At 43.2% G+C, this 17,966-nt stretch overlaps 1 protein-coding gene across 1 annotated transcript in view; it reads left to right on the top strand.

The window, feature by feature from the left end:
- The first annotated feature begins 10,107 nt into the window (after positions 1-10,107).
- The window catches only part of LOC123157550 (uncharacterized), a 146,572-nt gene continuing 138,713 nt past the window's right edge, over positions 10,108-17,966 (top strand). The window contains exon 1 of the mRNA XM_044575837.1: positions 10,108-10,282. Coding sequence (XP_044431772.1) covers positions 10,108-10,282 — 175 coding nt within the window. The remainder of the gene's footprint in view (positions 10,283-17,966) is intronic.

The following is a 17,966-nucleotide window of genomic DNA, read 5'->3' on the forward strand; positions in this document are numbered from 1 at the left end:
CTCTTTCCATTCTTGAATGGAGATTGGCAGTTGGTCCTTCACAAGAACTCCGCACTGATGAGTCCACTTGTTCGCAATGTTCTTACGCGTGAGGGGTTCGCCACTAGGTTTGACGGAGTCAATGTTGTACTTTACACCCTCCTTCAACTTTCTTCCCGGACCTTGCTTTGTCATGCTGTCTGTAGAAGAAGATTTGCTCGATCTGGAGGGCTGAAAGAAGAAAGATCAATTCGTCAATATATCTTCAAATAAAAAAACATGTGATGATCACCAGATGCTTGCTTATATAAATATACCTCGCCGGTAGTCTTTGTTATTTGAAGATCAGAATTGTCTGTGTCATCATAAACATTGTATGTGTCATCATAATCATATCATAGTTCATGACTTCATCAGCTCGGTCATCGAGATCGAATATCTTTTCATCACCCTCTCTGGTATTGTTTAGATATTGGGAGCCGTCATCTGCTTCATTCAGATCATCTAGCCTGCCATAGCTTTCTGTCGGTATTGTCCGCCATAGCTTTTACTGTCGGTATTGTCCGCCATAGCTTTTACCTAACTAATACAGAAGAAATATAAAACAATTTAATCTCAAATTACAATGCATGGATGCAATCAATAAGGAAAAACTGAATCATATAGTACATAATATATGCATCGTCTCGATTAAAATATAATCTCGAATACATCATCGTCTCGAATAATATATATAATCTCAAATACATTGTCTTGAATGTTATATATCGAATACATCACTGGCTAGGTACCTAATAAAGATCGAGTACTACAGAAGAATCTAGGCCACTCGTGGTTCCTGGGGCGCGGGCGGTGGACACCCAAAGAGAAGGAACCATGACAGGATCATATCTCCGGTCATCTCCCCAAAGAAACTGCCAAGTATTGGAGAACCTGACGTCCATAGCAGCCATGTAGCGACGGACGTGCTCGTCCTCCTTCCTGACACGGCGACGCACCACCTCCGGCAGGGCCGGCTCCCTCTGCACCGAATGTGGCCCACGCGAACGCCACCAAAGGATATCAGGGTCGATGACGAGACCTGAGGCCGGGTTCCTCACCAAGGGGCGCGCCCCTCCAGGTAGCACCTCCCAGTGCCAGCCCGGCGGAGCCCAGTCCCGGACATGGGTCCTCTTAAGCAGGACGTCGTCGCGAATGGGTCGACGGCGAGGATGTGGGCCGGGCATATCGTCGAGAACAAATACTATATGCCCGGCAAAAGTAACATTTTTTAAATGATTGGATTGTGATAACTAAAATTCTATATATATGCAAATTCTAACAATTTGACATTAATCTAATTCATCTAACTAAAACTAATTCTAAAATTTCTAACATTTTTGATTATATAACTGACATTTCTATAACATTTCTAATATTTATATAACTAAAAACAGAAAAATTGCTAACATTTCTATAAATATTTCTATAACTAAAAAACAGAAAAAATTTCTAACATTTCCATATAACTAACATTTCTAATATTTATATAACTAAAAAACAGAAAAAATTTCTAACATTTCTATATATATTTCTATAACTAAAAAACAGAAAAATTTCTATAACTAAAATTTATAACAAAAAAACTAATGTGTGTGTGTGTGTGTGTGGACATGGCGGCCGGGGCATGAGCTCACCGGCGAGGCGACGACGGGGCGGCGACAACGGGGCGACGAGATGGGGCGGCGACTACGGGGCGGGGCGCGGCGACGGGGACGGGGACGGCCGGGGCGGCGACAGGGACGGGGGCGACGACGAGGGGCGGCAACGCGTCGGGTGCGGCGACGGCGTCGATCGGGGCAGGCGGCGTGTCGTCGACGAAGAGGAAGAAACAGAGGAAAATTAATTTTTTTCAAGTGTTGTATATATAGGATGGACCTTTAGTACCGGTTTCTCTTTGCATCAGCAATGGCCCGACCTAGATCATCAGTGGGCTCATCTGATGCCGCTTCTTTAGCTTCTTCCCGCATTGCCGGCTCAGCTTCTCCCCCCATTGTTGTATCATCGTATTCATGGAACCCATGGCCAGGATAGCTGTCATCGTCCTCTTCTTCTTCATTGTCTTCCATCATAACCCCTCTTTCTCCGTGCTTGGTCCAAACATTATAGTGGGGCATGAAACCAGACTCAAATAGGTCGACGTGAATGGTTCTTGACGTAGAGTAATTGTGACCATTCTTACAGCCAGCACATGGACAAGGCATAAAACCATCCGCCCGCTTGTTTGCCTCAGCAGCAAGCAGAAAAGTATGCACGCCATTAATGATCTCGGGAGAGCATCGATCATCATACAACCATTGTCCGCTCATCTTCATTACACAACACTGAATAGACCAAATTAATACAAGTTCATACATAAAGTTCATATAGAACACTTAATTAAATGCAACTTACAAATAACTCTCTAGGTAAAGAATTTAAATGCAACAACAAATGCGATCAAGATCGCAACTAAGGTAACAATTGATCCAACAGTATAATGATACCAAGCCACACTATCAATGGTATATTTTCTAATCTTTCTAATCTTCAACCGCATTTTCTCCATCTTGATCTTGTGATCATCAACGACATCGGAAACATGCAACTCCAATTCCATCTTCTTCCCCTCAATTATTTTCAATTTTTCTTTCAAATACTCGTTTTCTCTTTCAACTAAATTTAACCTCTTGATAATAGGGTTGGTTGGAATTTCCGGTTCACATACCTCCTAGATAAAAATATCTATGTCAACTTGATGGGCATAATTTGTCATAAACACGAAATGCAACAACTAGTTTTAAAAGAGAATATACCACATCCAAATCACAACAAGGACGAGGGCCGACGGGGACGGATATCAAAACCATGGCACTATGTATAACAAACAACATACGGGTAAGATAATTATACGAGTAACTATATATCCAAATCACACAAACATCAATTTGGTAATGTAAAACATTCATGAACAAGAGCCTCACCACAAGGTGGTGCTGGCAACGGGACGGTGCGGGTGATCGACGGTGGTTACGACGAAGATTTAGAAGGCACTAAGTAAACCACACCTACATATGCAAACTAAGTGTTATTTTTGACCTCAGATTGCATATGAATAAAATACTAGCACATATAATTCCTCCCAAATTACTAAACTCACAAATTAATCACTATACAAAGCATTGCAAGAGCTAATCTAGCAATGAGAGATGAAAGGACAAAGTTGCTAACCTTTGTGATCATTTGAATGGATGGGGGCCTTCAAATCTTGACAATTTATGGGCAAATGTGTGATGAGCTCGAGAAAGAGAGGGGAAGAACAGAGGAGGAGAGGGGAAAGGGGAAGAATAGAGCGAGCTCGAGTGGACGAAGGGTTTATGTACGATGACCTTTAGTACCGGTTCGTGGCACAAACCGGTACTAAAGGTGCTGGAGGGGCCCCAGACCGACAACATCCTGCCACCACCCTCTTTAGTACTAGTTCATGGCAAGTACCGGTGCTAAAGTTTCGCTACGAACCGGTACTAATGAGGGCGGCCGGCTAGCCGTTGGAACCGGCACTAATGGACACATTAGTTCCGGCTCAAAATCAAACCGGCACTAATGTGCTTCACATTTGACCCTTTTTCTACTAGCGGAGCACCGTTGGTGTATAGTACGCCTATGGCTTAAGCGAGAAGGTGCGTCAGCTATAGTCCACAGCCGGCGTGTCAGGCACACTAGCTGACTCCCATTACTAGAGAAAAGCTTACCAGTAGTGCTAGTATTTGTGCTACCAGTAGTGCGGGCACCAACGCTACTGCTACGGCGCTACAGCTATTTTGTAGCAGTAGCGTGTTTCTAGACCAGCGCTACTAGTAAGTTCAAGTACTAGTAGCACGTTTTTAGGCCAGCGCTACTGCTAACATTTATGTTTTTTTAGTATTTTGGCGCTGTACATGTTTAAACAGATATATATTTTATACAATAACAACTCATCATGAACTAGTCTATTTAAATAGCATATTCATTACCACTAGTCATCACCACGAAACAATGTTCGTCAATGAGACATCATATATATAACAAGTTGGTCACTAGTCATAATCACAACTCCTCATCCTCCTAATCAACTCTAACACATTGTAGCACATAATAACACATTCTACCTAGGACCTACTCCTCTCATAGGACCTACTCTACCATTTCTTAGGTAAAATATCATAAAACAAGATAGGCATTGACTCTTCACTAAGTAATCTGGACTCTCCATAATGAAGAACGGAGATCATCCTGTCTCCAAGTCTTGGCCTACGCACAATGTTGCTTCAAAGTAGCTCTCTATGATGGTAGAAACATTTTTTCCAATCATTTATTATCATGGCTTCCTCGCTTTTAGAAATCTGGTATGGACAGGAGTGATGTGGATACTGCGGCTGACCTGACCGTGGTGGCCTTAAGCTCATAACATCAACGCGACCTCTTGGCAACATCAGATGAGGCACACAATCCATCGGGATTTTCTATTCAAAAACATAGTAATAACTTTGTAGTTAGTAATGTAGTTTAGTTTTAGAAATATTTATGCAAAAGATGCACGGATGTTGTAATAGTAGAAAATCTTACCATGCTATCTCCATTGATGTTACCATAGCACACTGCATGCACTAGTGGCACATATTGACCATAATTTTGAGGAATTCTACAATAGCTATTGTAATTCTCAAGATCAGTCAAAAATGCGATTAGACCATCTTTCTCCTTATAAGTTAATTGTGCTTCATCATTGTAATAGTAGGTTCTGTCTACCATCTTCCGTACATTTTTTGAAGAATGAAAATAAGCTCTCAATGGAAATACGCTGTCAAATATTTTGAAATAAACAATATAAATTACTTAGTAAATATGTTTAAGAAACTCACACAGCGGTAGAACTGGAGGCGTGTCAACAAGGACCCAAATGGTCATATCATTTTCGTCAATGTCAGGATCACCAAGATCGAAGGTGAGAAGCATAACCTCATGAAAATCATACACCTTGGAAAGGGCTTCCCAATTAGGGCAACCAAAATTGGATGAGTTCACAGAATTGTATAGTTTTACAGCAAAATCATAACCATGATGGGTCCTTAGTTGAATTATCTTTGTCTCCATGCTTTCATGATCTTCAAAACCCATCTTCTCCAAGACATAGCGTCTTGCATGGCATGGGATAAGCTAGTCGAATTGTAAAAGACGGAAATTACACATTGAAGAAGCAGAGAAGTCATGCAAAAATAACAAAAAACACTTGTCCTTGTTGCGTACCGTATCAACATCGAAGGTCTCTTGGAGCTTGATGCTAAAGCGCCAACCTTCTACCAGGTGAGGCATGTCGCAGAGACCGCGCTCATCTTCGCAGTAATCGCACATAGCGAATTGATAACCCGCAAGTATACGGGATAGTTGTTGTCACGACCGGTTTTCCAGGTATTAATTTCCAGAAAATGGCCGTTGTGCTCACCAGCCCCAGGATTACTGTTAGCTGATGAGGCACCAACTTGATACAGAAATTCCAAGCAAAATACAAAATATGTAGTACAAGACCATTCTGTCCTATGAGTACAACAAATGGTTTCTAGTGTTTGGTGGCGGAAGCGGTTGTGGATCATCAGCGTCTATGGGACTCCATTTCTCATAGGAACAGCTGACCATGTTAACTCCTATCTTCACGAGGTTGCTATCACCATTGCTTAGGTTCCGGGGCTGTCGTCGCAACGCTCCTCTCCATGCAAGAAAATCTGGCCAAGACAATAGCCAGGGACAAGCCAGTGAGTACTTTGAATGTACTCGCAAACATTATGAACACGGGAATAATATAAATGATAAACATGCACTGAAATATTCTATGATCACATCGCCAATCAAAAATAAATCTCTGATTTATGCAAGCAGGTTATTATATGTAAAATGGATATGCAATAATGGGGTGGAAATAAAATGCCACAGTCGGGCGTCTGTGCGACACCACATAAAGGGCTTATAAAGTATCTAAATAACAAGCATGCCACAGTTGGGCGTCTCAGCGACATCACATAAAGGGCTTATAAAGTAAATAAATAACAAGCAATGCCACAGTCGGGCGTCTCAGCGACACCAGATAAAGGACTCATAAAGTAAATAATCACAATGAATATCCAGGAGGTAGAACCGTCCTAGGGATACTCAATACTTCAAATAATATAAAGGGGTTAGTCCATAATAATAATAATAATAATAATAATAATAATAATAATAATAATAATAATAATAAGTCACACGTCATGATTCCAAGTTCTGGTTTAGTAGTTCTCCTCCGAAGACCGACACTAAGACCAACACTTGACCCGACCCAGACTGTCGTCCTTAACCATGGACATGGCTATTCGAATAGATATTATCTCTGCAGAGGGTGTACTCTTTACCCACTAGTAACGGATTCCTTTAGTCCATCGGGACTAATTCCGTCTACGGTCTTTTAATTGAACACACACCTGACTTGCACACACCAGCTTAACTTACTGGTGTCTGGAATCACCCACGACACCCGTCAAGTAAAACTCTAAGTGGGGAGGCTACAACCTCGCGTAGCATGGGATCAAATTTATGACGCGCGCTCTAAGGGGTGCCCCCCTCTCGGTCCCAACCAGAAACACCCTTGCCCCCGGACCAGGTGGCCTACCTACCGGATGCAGCCGGTATCTTCCACCATGGCCTCTCTATACGGTGTGTGCCAAGAAAGGGGTTGACAACTTACTGAACCGCACTCTACCTGCGGCAGAGCAAGTGGTAGTACGAAAACAAGCATGGGGTTGCTGGAACAAGACTCGATCTACGGTCGACTCAGGAGGTTTATAAATTCCCTGCACGATATGTGTAACAAAATATTTAAACCAAGCAAATCACCGCTCATCATACCCTACTATGCCATACCGGACATAGCCATCCCGACGGAGACCGGCAACAAGCTCACACCTACCCAAGGCAGAGGCTTTCCCGGATTCTTTTCCGGCATACATGCAAGGCACATGAGGATGATTACCACCACAAGTATATTCATTCCCAACAGCAATGAAATCACAAATATGCATTCATGCAAATGATCGCGTCACCACATAAAATGACGTGTTCTCCATATTAGGGCGGTGTTATAATCGTGTCAACCAACACACATAAATATTATGCCAGGGTTCAGAATGCTTGCCTTCAAGTTGTGTAGAGGCAGGGTGCATCCTAAAACTTTTGAAAGTTTTCTTCTCTCTCTCCAAAATCCTATTTTAAATAAACTAGCGGAGTGACCCGCGCATTCGCGCGGCTAGATTTATAACACATTGTTATATAAATTATTTTATATTCTGATACATATTTCAGTACAACTCTAGCAATATTTTACTTGAGCAATTCACATATCTTAATCTTCAGTGGCCTATTGTGACTGCCTATTTTCCTTGATATCGTACATATGGTCTAAATTGTTACGAATTATTCAGAGAGTGTAGAAACTGACCTAAATATAATTCAAAGAAAAGTACTAATCTATCATGACATATTTTGAGCAGCAACTCAATTTGATTAATATTTTGTCCTCAAAAGTTTAACTTTTTTGTTCCCTCCATTCCATAACACTATTTCTTGGTAGTTACTTCTGATATATTAATGAAAGAAGTTAAGACATTTTAATTCAAATCTATAGGAAAATACTCCCTCCACGTGCTGATTGTAGGATAGTACAACGTCTAGCATCCAGTCGATTCCACATTACTTTCATAGCTTGTCCTTTTACATTTGTGCATATGAAGTTCGCGTTATGTTGTTGTATGAACTATTAAAACTAATTATTAAGTAGCTTCCAAATATTCTGTAGCTTCCTACATGCCATACAATTTCATGCATACAAAGCACATTAACATCGGCCCACAATTAGTATTACATGATGTCGTACATGTCGTGCCAGCTATCATTATGCATGTATATATATACTCATGTAGATACATATAATTCATAGTCCATATTTTCCTTCAACAGAAATGGATCTGTAACACCTTCATGACAATGCATATATTTTCTTCTTCTATGTTTATCACCTCTTTGGCCCTTATAGTTGACATTTCTATAGCCTCTACATATTGTGTGTTCGTGAATACCAATCCGTTAATATATTTCTATTTCCTTTTCTTCGAACGTGTATATTTATGTTTCTTATTCATAATTTCCTATAGAAACATCGGTATTCTTTTTCCTGCTAATATTTGTTTGTCTGCATAGTTTATTTCAACTAATTAAGCTATTTAAGTCTCTTCGTGATGATGTTTCATACGTCTGTATTGTTTGTACATAAACTTATTATTATTATTATTATTATTATTATTATTTACATTTCCTACTTCTAGTATTTCTTAGCCACTTAGCATTTTTCCTTTGCACAATTTATTCCTAATTTAATTACCTTCATTTTTTGGTCATGCTAATATATTCTATAGTTTATACCTGTATCTTGACTATTCTTCCAAATTTTATATAAAAATAATATATAACTCTCTTTCATGTTTCCTTTGTAGAGACGGTAGCAGCCATGTGGTAATTTTTATTATTCTCTGCGTTCTTAAATATTAGTCTTTTTAGAGATTTCAACAAAGATTACACACTGTTATATATAGACGTATTTTAGAGTGTAGATTCACTCATTTTGCTTCGTACATAGTCCGTATTAAATTCTGTAAAAAGACACATATTTAGAAACAGAGGAAGTAAATATAATATTCATGCATATACCACCACGTTGGTGTCTCTTTGAGTCTGTCATGGATCGAGCTTATTAAAGGCAGGAAAGACATATAAATTACTTGGTGACAAAAGAATGATGTCATGCATGCAATTGACATGCGACTTGGACGGCTAGCCGAATTGAGCCTACTCTATGGTCATTGACTCGGAGTCAAACATATATACATATAGGTATGTTTTTTTTGTGAGGGTACGTATAGGTATGTTAACTATTCAATCTCTTTTTTTCCTTCTACTATTCTTTTGAAATATTTCCTTTTTATTGTATTAGGGATCTCTCACACACGTTTGGACTTCTCTATAGGATAAGATTTGTGCTAGACTTGTACGTGAAAATATTACGTAACATGACCGCTTAATTAGGTACTGTTTTTTTTTGCTATATGATATATCTTAGTGGGATACGGATTGTCCTTTTATAATTCCTAGCCATGTGCGTGTCCTGGGAGTACACGGCTGGTCGTTTTTTTTCTTTTTGAATTCCAGGGCTTGTCTTTTTCTTAATAAAGGAACGTACGGTGCACTTACTCCCCGTAAATTATCTTTCTTTTCCTTGTAAAGTTGAACTGCTCCGTTTACATCTTCTGTCCATCATCACGTTGGCTTCGGTTGAAGAAAAAGCTATTTACACGTGACATGTCTAATTGTTTGTACGTAGTGATATTTGCATGTAACGCTTACATCTTTAAATCTCAGCCCTCAATATATGAAATTAATGGTCAAGATAATTTAATCTGTGTGGATGAACGTAATGGCTTGTTTGCCTCTTATTTTAATTATATAATAGATTTGAATTAACACACATTTTCAAAACAGTACAAAAAAGTTGTTTGAAATTTTTTGAAATAAATATGAAAATAAACTAGACAATATTTGTGAAACAATAGAAAAAGAATCAAGTCGTTTGGGTTTATATTTAAAAAGTTATAGCCAGTCAAAGTTTCAGTCAAACTCTGTTTTTAAAATAAAACAGAAAAGAGAACGTTTCGATGAGAATACGCTTTCTTAGCAGGGGAGACGTACTTTTGGCTGTTTGCGTTTTCACTTAAAACACGCGGGCGGGGCTGGGTCGCTCACAGTGGGTTCAGGGGGCCCACTGGTCAGGTTTGACCAGTCGCCCCCGCCTCCTTCTACCTCTGGCCGAACAGAGGTGAGGCTCTGGCGATCAACGCCGGTGAACGGTGGCTTCCCGCGGGCTTCGGAGGGTCGGGATGGATCCGCCACCCCAGGGTGGTCCTCCCGGTGGTCGCTAGGGTGGTGGGGGCGAAGGGAGTCGCCGGCGGTGAGCCCTGCGGCGGAGGAAGCTTCGGGTGGGTTTGGGGTTCTGGGATGCCGTGGCTCTCGACCGTGTTTGAGATGCTGGGCAGCTCCGCAGGGTCAAGGGGAGTCGAGCGGTGGTGTTGGAAGGGTGGGGGAGGCTCTGCTGGCGATGCACGACACTGGAGCGCAACGGCGGCCGAGCTGGCCGGAGACGAGGAAGATGGCCTCCCGTCGTCGATTGCGGGTTGTAGGAGTACCAGTGGGATGGTCTGAGGCTCCCTGAAGGCTTGGATGAGCTCGGGGGGCCCCTTATATAGCGTAGCCATGGCTGTTCCGTGGCCATGGATAAGGTCGCCGGTGAACCGCCGCTCTGTAGCGGTCAGGGCGACGTGGTGGAGGCTAGCGGGCTCAGTGCGCGCGCGTGCAAAACGTGCGCTCTGGGCGTGCCCAGAGCGTGCACGCCAAGCGTTCGGCGAAATGCCAGAGCATGCTAGGCGGCTTGGGTGGAGCTGGGGATTAGCAGGTCTAGGCTAGGGTCCCCTAGGAGATTAGTGGACATGTTGGTTTGCCCAGAGGTGCAAGGTCACAGTGCAAAGACAAAAATCATGTCAAAACTGGCCATGCACACCAGGTGTTTGACAAAATGCTAATGCCATCTAGGAAACTCTTGGAGTGGCCAAATCTTCCATATTGGGGTCTCTTTAGATGCATCAGAGGGTGGTAAGGTTTGTTTGCCAAATTTAAAAACTTGTTTGTGTAGGTTTTGCAAAACTCCAGTTCTGGACAGAAGGAAAAGGGCATGATTTCATGAACCAAAAGTGCTCCAATGAGTCCAACCTCCTAGACTTAAGGGTTTGGTATGGTGTACTACAAGCAGGAGAAAGCTCATGGTCACTAGAGCAAAATTTAATACGGATGCAGTACAAATCATCAAGTTGGACTAGAATGAAAAAGAGGATGATTCACTCAAATTTTTCAAAGAACATCGATGTGTTTTTGCACAAAGTGGAATAATATGCTCCTACTGTCCTCCCCTAATTTTGGTAGAAGTGTTAAAGAAATATTTAAATAGGTTGTAGTGTAAAATTGCCCACTGGGCCAGATTTGAAAATTTTGATGTAGAACCCAAAATATCCAATGAATGAAATATCTATTTGCATAAGAGTGGTTCAGAACATCACATGACATCTCCAAATTTTGGTGGAATTTTTAAATAAATTCATCAAAGGGTTGCAGTGCAAATGGAACCCTAAAACTTATGAAAAACTAACTTAAAGAAATAAAGCTCAGGAAAATAAATAATTATATAGATAATCCCACTGATACAAGAATTGTTTTATTTGAGAGGGTAAATAAGTTCAACAATGATTGAAAAGTTTTCACTTGGGGTAAAAACTCCATAATAACAAAGAAAAGAATGGTTCTGAAATCCAAAAGGAAATCCAGAAAATAGAAGTTTAAGTTTCCTAGCAAAATTTTAATTAATAAAACAAGATTAAAATTTTAGGGTGTCACAACACTACCCCCCTTAAGAAAATCTCGTCCTCGAGATTTATTAAGAGTTGTTTTTGAAAATACCATTCCTGCTAGTTGAAACCAAAAGGTTTATTCATAGCACAAACTTGCGTCGTCGAGGTTGGTCTTTGGTAGCTACGCTTGGGACTAAAAATACAACCGTACACTAATATACTCATGCATGGATGCACAATCAAACAATATTTAATAATGGCGGTACAGGATCACACAGTTGCAAGACGAGGACATACTAAGACTCGGTACTACTCGAGCGACTCTAGTCTACCTCGTTAATATCTAATCGGGCTTGTCTCGTGGACGTCGAGGTTTCTCCACGGTTCTCACCGTTAGGATTAGCTGGAGGGGGTTGAGGGACTGCAGTGTCTGGGTAGCGATGATGACCATCTTGGGGATTGTTGGCCACAATCCCGCTGGAGTGTGTTCCCAAAAGGCGACGAAGCACTTCTGGGGTCATCAAGGTATTATGGTCAATGACTGGGGCAGACCTCAAAGACTTGATCGGTTGTCCAAACAGCATGACTGCGTTGTCGGTGCTGGGCTCATCTTCTCCTCTTACCGGGGCTCGGCGGATCAGCTCTCCACGAGCTGCGATCAGATCAAGAGTGATTTGATCGAACAGATCCTCTAGTGCACTTACATAGCGCACCAGATGCAACAACGCAGGATCCGTCTCGTGATCTCCGTTGGCAACTTGGGGTGGTCTACCATACCCTTCACGACTGGGGTAGTAGTAGAATGAGCGACAGTTAACTCTGGGCGACAAATGCCTGAGTTGAACTATAGCCTCTCGCGCGGCTAGTTGGATGGCTTGTGGCTCAAAGGAAGTTGTCCTTCCGGTGAACCTGTTGGGGCGTTCCGGCGACAGACCCCTACCATAGATGTGCACGGTGGCCCAGAATTGACGGCTTTCACCGCCCATGGGTCCTTGGTACACAACACATTCCGGAGGCTCCTCTAACGCAAAGGCACGGCGGGTGAGGTTTGCGAGCATGGTCACAAAACCTCCAACGTTGGTTGCTGTGGTCTCATTGTGCACGACGGGGCCAGGCATTATGGCTTGGTTTGAGGAAGAGGCTGGGATGTGTTGTGTTTGAAGCTAGCGTGCCCTTTTTATAGAAAAAGGGGATGGAGTCTTCCTTCGCACGCTTGCGAATGACACAATTTAGGTGTCGGTCACTGGCGCGTGATTGACAGGCTAGGTTGATAGGTTGGGCACCGACTGCCAAAAGTGTCGGGGTCACTGTGTGGCTATCTTATGAGAGAAGCTTGGCCGGGGTTAGGTTAAGATCTGGTGGGGTTGGTTAACCTAGGTTTATTGACCTGGCTAAGATAGGATTAACCAATGATCAGCCTGGCTCTGATACCAAGTTTGTCACGACCGGTTTTCCGGGTATTAATTTCCAGAAAATGGCCGTTGTGCTCACCAGCCCCAGGATTACTGTTAGCTGATGAGGCACCAACTTGATACAGAAATTCCAAGCAAAATACAAAATATGTAGTACAAGACCATTCTGGCCTATGAGTACAACAAATGGTTTCTAGTGTTTGGTGGCGGAAGCGGTTGTGGATCATTAGTGTCTATGGGACTCCATTTCCCACAGGAACAGCTGACCAGGTTAACTCCTATCTTCACGAGGTTGCTATCACCATTGCTTAGGTTCCGGGGCTGTCGTCGCAACGCTCCTCTCCATGCAAGAAAATCTCGCCAAGACAATAGTCAGGGACAAGCCAGTGAGTACTTTGAATGTACTCGCAAACATTATGAACACGGGAATACTATAAATGATAAACATGCACTGAAATATTCTATGATCACATCGTCAGTCAAAAATAAATCTCTGATTTATGCAAGCAGGTTATTATATGTAACATGGATATGCAATAATGGGGTGGAAATAAAATGCCACAGTCGGGCGTCTGTGCGACACCACATAAAGGGCTTATAAAGTATCTAAATAACAAGCATGCCACAGTCGGGCGTCTCAGCGACACCACATAAAGGGCTTATAAAGTAAATAAATAACAAGCAATGCCATAGTGGGGCGTCTCAGCGACACCACATAAAGGGCTCATAAAGTAAATAATCACAATGAATATCCAGGAGGTAGAACCGTCCCAGGAATACTCAATACTTCAAATAATATAAAGGGGTTAGTCCATAATAATAATAATAATCATCATCATAAGTCACACGTCATTATTCCAAGTTCTGGTTTAGTAGTTCTCCTCCGAAGACCAACACTAAGACCGACACTTGACCCGACCCAGACTGTCGTCCTTAACCATGGACACGGCTATTCGAATAGATATTATCTCTGCAGAGGGTGTACTCTTTACCCACTAGTAACGGATTCCTTTAGTCCATCGGGACTAATTCCGTCTACGGTCTTTTAATTGAACACACACCTGACTTGCACACACAAGCTTAACTTACCGGTGTCTGGAATCACCCACGACACCTGTCAAGTAAAACTCTAAGTGGGGAGGCTACAACCTCGCGCAGCATGGGATCAAATTTATGACGCGCGCTCTAAGGGGTGCCCCCCTCTCGGTCCCAACCGGAAACACCCATGCCCCCGGACCAGGTGGCCTGCCTAACGGATGCATCCGGTATCTTCCACCATGGCCTCTCTGTACGGTGTGTGCCAAGAAAGGGGTTGACAACTTACTGAACCACACTCTACCTACGGTAGAGCAAGTGGTAGTACGAAAACAAGCATGGGGGTTGCTGGAACAAGACTCGATCTATGGTCGACTCAGGAGGTTTATAAATTCCCTGCACGATATGTGTAACAAAATATTTCAACCAACCAAAGCACCGCTCATCATACCCTACTATGCCATACCGGACATAGCCATCCCGACGGAGACCAGCGACAAGCTCACACCTTCCCAAGGCAGAGGCTTTCCCGGATTCTTTTCCGGCATGCATGCAAGGCACATGAGGATGATTACCACCACAAGTATATTCATTCCCAACAGCAATGAAATCACAAATATGCATTCATGCAAATGATCGTGTCACCACATAAAATGACGCGTTCTCCGTATTAGGGCGGTGTTATAATCGTGTCAACCAACACACATAAATATTATGCCAGGGTTCAGAATGCTTGCCTTCAAGTTGTGTAGAGGCAGGGTGCATCCTAAAACTTTTGAAAGTTTTCTTCTCTCTCTCCAAAATCCTATTTTAAATAAATTTGAATTAACACACATTTTCAAAACAGTACAAAAAAGTTGTTTGAATTTTTTTGAAATAAATATGAAAATAAACTAGACAATATTTTCGAAACAACAGAAAAAGAATCAAGTCGTTTGGGTTTATATTTAAAAAGTTATAGCCGGTCAAAGTTTCAGTCAAACTCTGTTTTTAAAATAAAAAAGAAAAGAGAACGTTTCGATGAGAATACGCTTTCTTAGCAGGGGAGAAGTACTTTTGGCTGTTTGCGTTTTCACTTAAAACACGCGAGCGGGGCTGGGTCGCTAACAATGGGTCCAGGGGGCCCACTGGTCAGGTTTTACTAGTCGCCCCCGCCTCCTTCTTCCTCTGGCCGAACAGAGGTGAGGCTCCGGCGATCAACACCGGCGAACGGTGGCTTCCCGCGGGCTCAGGAGAGTCGGGATGGATCCGCCACCCCGGGGCGGTCCTCCCGGTGGTCGCTAGGGTGGTGGGGGCGAATGGAGTCTCCGGCGGTGAGCCCCGCGGCGGAGGAAGCTTCGGGTGGGTTTGGGGCTCTGGGATGCCGTGGCTCCCGGCCGTGTTTGAGATGTTGGGCAGCTCCGCAGGGTCAAGGGGAGTCGAGTGGTGGTGTTGGAAGGGTGGGGGAGGCTCTGATGGCGATGCATGTCACTAGAGCGCAACGGCGGCCGAGCTGGCCGGAGACGAGGAAGATGGCCTCCCGTCGTTGATTGCAGGTTGTAGGAGTACCAGTGGGATGGTCTGAGGCTGCCTGAAGGCTTGGATGAGCTCGGGGGGGGCCTTATACAGCGTAGCCATGGCAGTTCCGCGGCCGTGCATAAGGTCGCCGGTGAACCGCCGCTCTGTAGCGGTCAGAGCGACGTGGTGGAGGCTAGCGGGGTCGGGAGGGCGAGCGGATGAGGATGGACTGCTCACGAGGGCAGCTGGCGAGCAGAGGAGGCTCGGGCGGCGCCGTCCATGGCAGAGGTTGCTATGGCCGCCCGCTAGCCGCCGTGGGCGACCTGACGGCGGAGCTGTGGAGCTCCAGGGGCAGTTCTGCGACGCTGGAGGGATCGGGGGCATTGACTGGGAGAGGGGAATGGCCAGAACAAGCGCGAGGCGTCGGCAGTGGGACGCGGCGGCTCGTTGCGCGCGCGTGCAAAACGTGCGCTCTGGGCGCGCCCATAGCATGCACGCCAAGCGTTCGGCGAAATGCCAGAGCATGCTAGGTGGCTTGGGTGGAGCTGGGGATTAGCAGGTCGAGGCTAGGGTCCCCTAGGAGATTAGTGGACATGTTGGTTTGCCCAGAGGTGCAAGGTCACAGTGCAAAGACAAAAATCATGTCAAAACTGGCCATGCACACCAGGTGTTTGACAAAATGCTAATGGCATCTAGGCAACTCTTGGAGTGGCCAAATCTTCCATATTGGAGTCTGTTTAGATGCATAAGAGGGTGGTAAGGTTTGTTTGCCAAATTTAAAAACTTGTTAGTGTAGGTTTTGCAAAACTCCAGTTTTGGACAGAAGGAAAAGGGCATAATTTCATGAACCAAAAGTGCTCCAATGAGTCCAACCTCCTGGACTTAAGGGTTTGGTATGGTGTACTACAAGCAGGAGAAAGGTCATGGTCACTAGAGCAAAATTTAATAGGGATGCAGTACAAATCATCAAGTTGGACCAGAATGAGAAAGAGGATGATTCACTCAAATTTTTCAAAGAACATCAATGGGTTCTTGCACAAAGTGGAATAATATGATCCTACTATCCTCCCCTAATTTTGGTAGAAGTGTTAAAGAAATATTTAAATAGGTTGTAGTGTAAAATTGCCCACTTGGCCAGATTTGAAAATTTTGATGTAGAACCCAAAATATCCAATGAATGAAATATCTATTTGCATAAGAGTGGTTTAGAAACATCACATGACATCTTCAAATTTTGGTGTAATTTTTAAATAAATTCATAAAAGGGGTGCAGTCCAAATGGAACCCTAAAACTTATGAAAAACTAATTTAAAGAAATAAAGCTCAGGAAAAATAATAATTATATAGATAATCCCACTGATACAAGAATTGTTTTATTTGAGAGGGTAAATAAGTCCAACAATGATTGAAAAGTTTTCACTTGGGGTAAAAACTCCATAATAACAAAGAAAAGAATGGTTCTGAAATCCAAAAGGAAATCCAGAAAACAAGAATAAAATTTTGGGGTCTCGAGTTGTAGCCTCTTTCGATAAGAGTGTCGAACCCAACGAGGAGCTAAATGTAGAATAAATATTCCCTCAAGTTCTATCGACCACCGATACAACTCTACGCACGCTTGACGTTCGCTTTACCTAGAACAAGTATGAAACTAGAAGTACTTTGTAGGTGTGATAGGATAGGTTTGCAAGATAATAAAGGACACGTAAATAAAAAGTAGGGGCTGTTTAGATAAAGATGCAATAAAGTAAATATAGCGAGTGTGGAAAAGTGGTGGTAGGAGTTGTGAAATTGTCCCTAAGCAATTGACTACGTTACTAGACCAGTAATCACTATTGCAATTCTATTCGAGGGAGAGGCATAAGCTAACATACTTTCTCTACTTGGATCATATGCACTTATGATTGGAACTCTAGAAAGCATCCGCAAATACTAAAGATTCATTAAGGTAAAACCCAACCATAGTATTAAAGTATCAAGTCCCCTTTATCCCATACGCAACAATCCCCTTACTCAGGTTTGTGTTTCAGTCACTCACGCAACCCACTATAAGCGAGTCATGAACGCATTAAAACACCCTACAGCAGGAATCCCTCACGCTTGCGCGACACGGAGGGCACCATAGGACAGCACCAATAATAAAACATGCAACTCAAACCAATCATAGCAATTCATCAATCACCGATAGGACAACAAAAATCTACTCAGACATCATAGGATGGCAACACATCATTGGAAAATAAGATGAAGCATAAAGAACCATGTTCAAGTAGAGGGTACAGCAGGTTGCGAGAGCGTGGACCCTGGATATAGATGGGGGAAGGTGATGGAGATGTTGGTGAAGATGATGGAGGTGTTGGTGAAGATCGCGGTGATGATGATGGCCCCCGGCGGCGTTCCGGCGCCACTGGAAGCAAGGGGGAGAGAGGCCCCCTTCTTCTTCTTCTTCCTTGACCTCCTCCCTAGATGGGAGAAGGGTTTCCCCTCTGGTCCTTGGCTCCCATGGCGTGGGAGGGTC

The sequence above is a fragment of the Triticum aestivum genome, chromosome 7B (assembly GCF_018294505.1).
Source record: "Triticum aestivum cultivar Chinese Spring chromosome 7B, IWGSC CS RefSeq v2.1, whole genome shotgun sequence".
NCBI lineage: Eukaryota > Viridiplantae > Streptophyta > Magnoliopsida > Poales > Poaceae > Triticum > Triticum aestivum.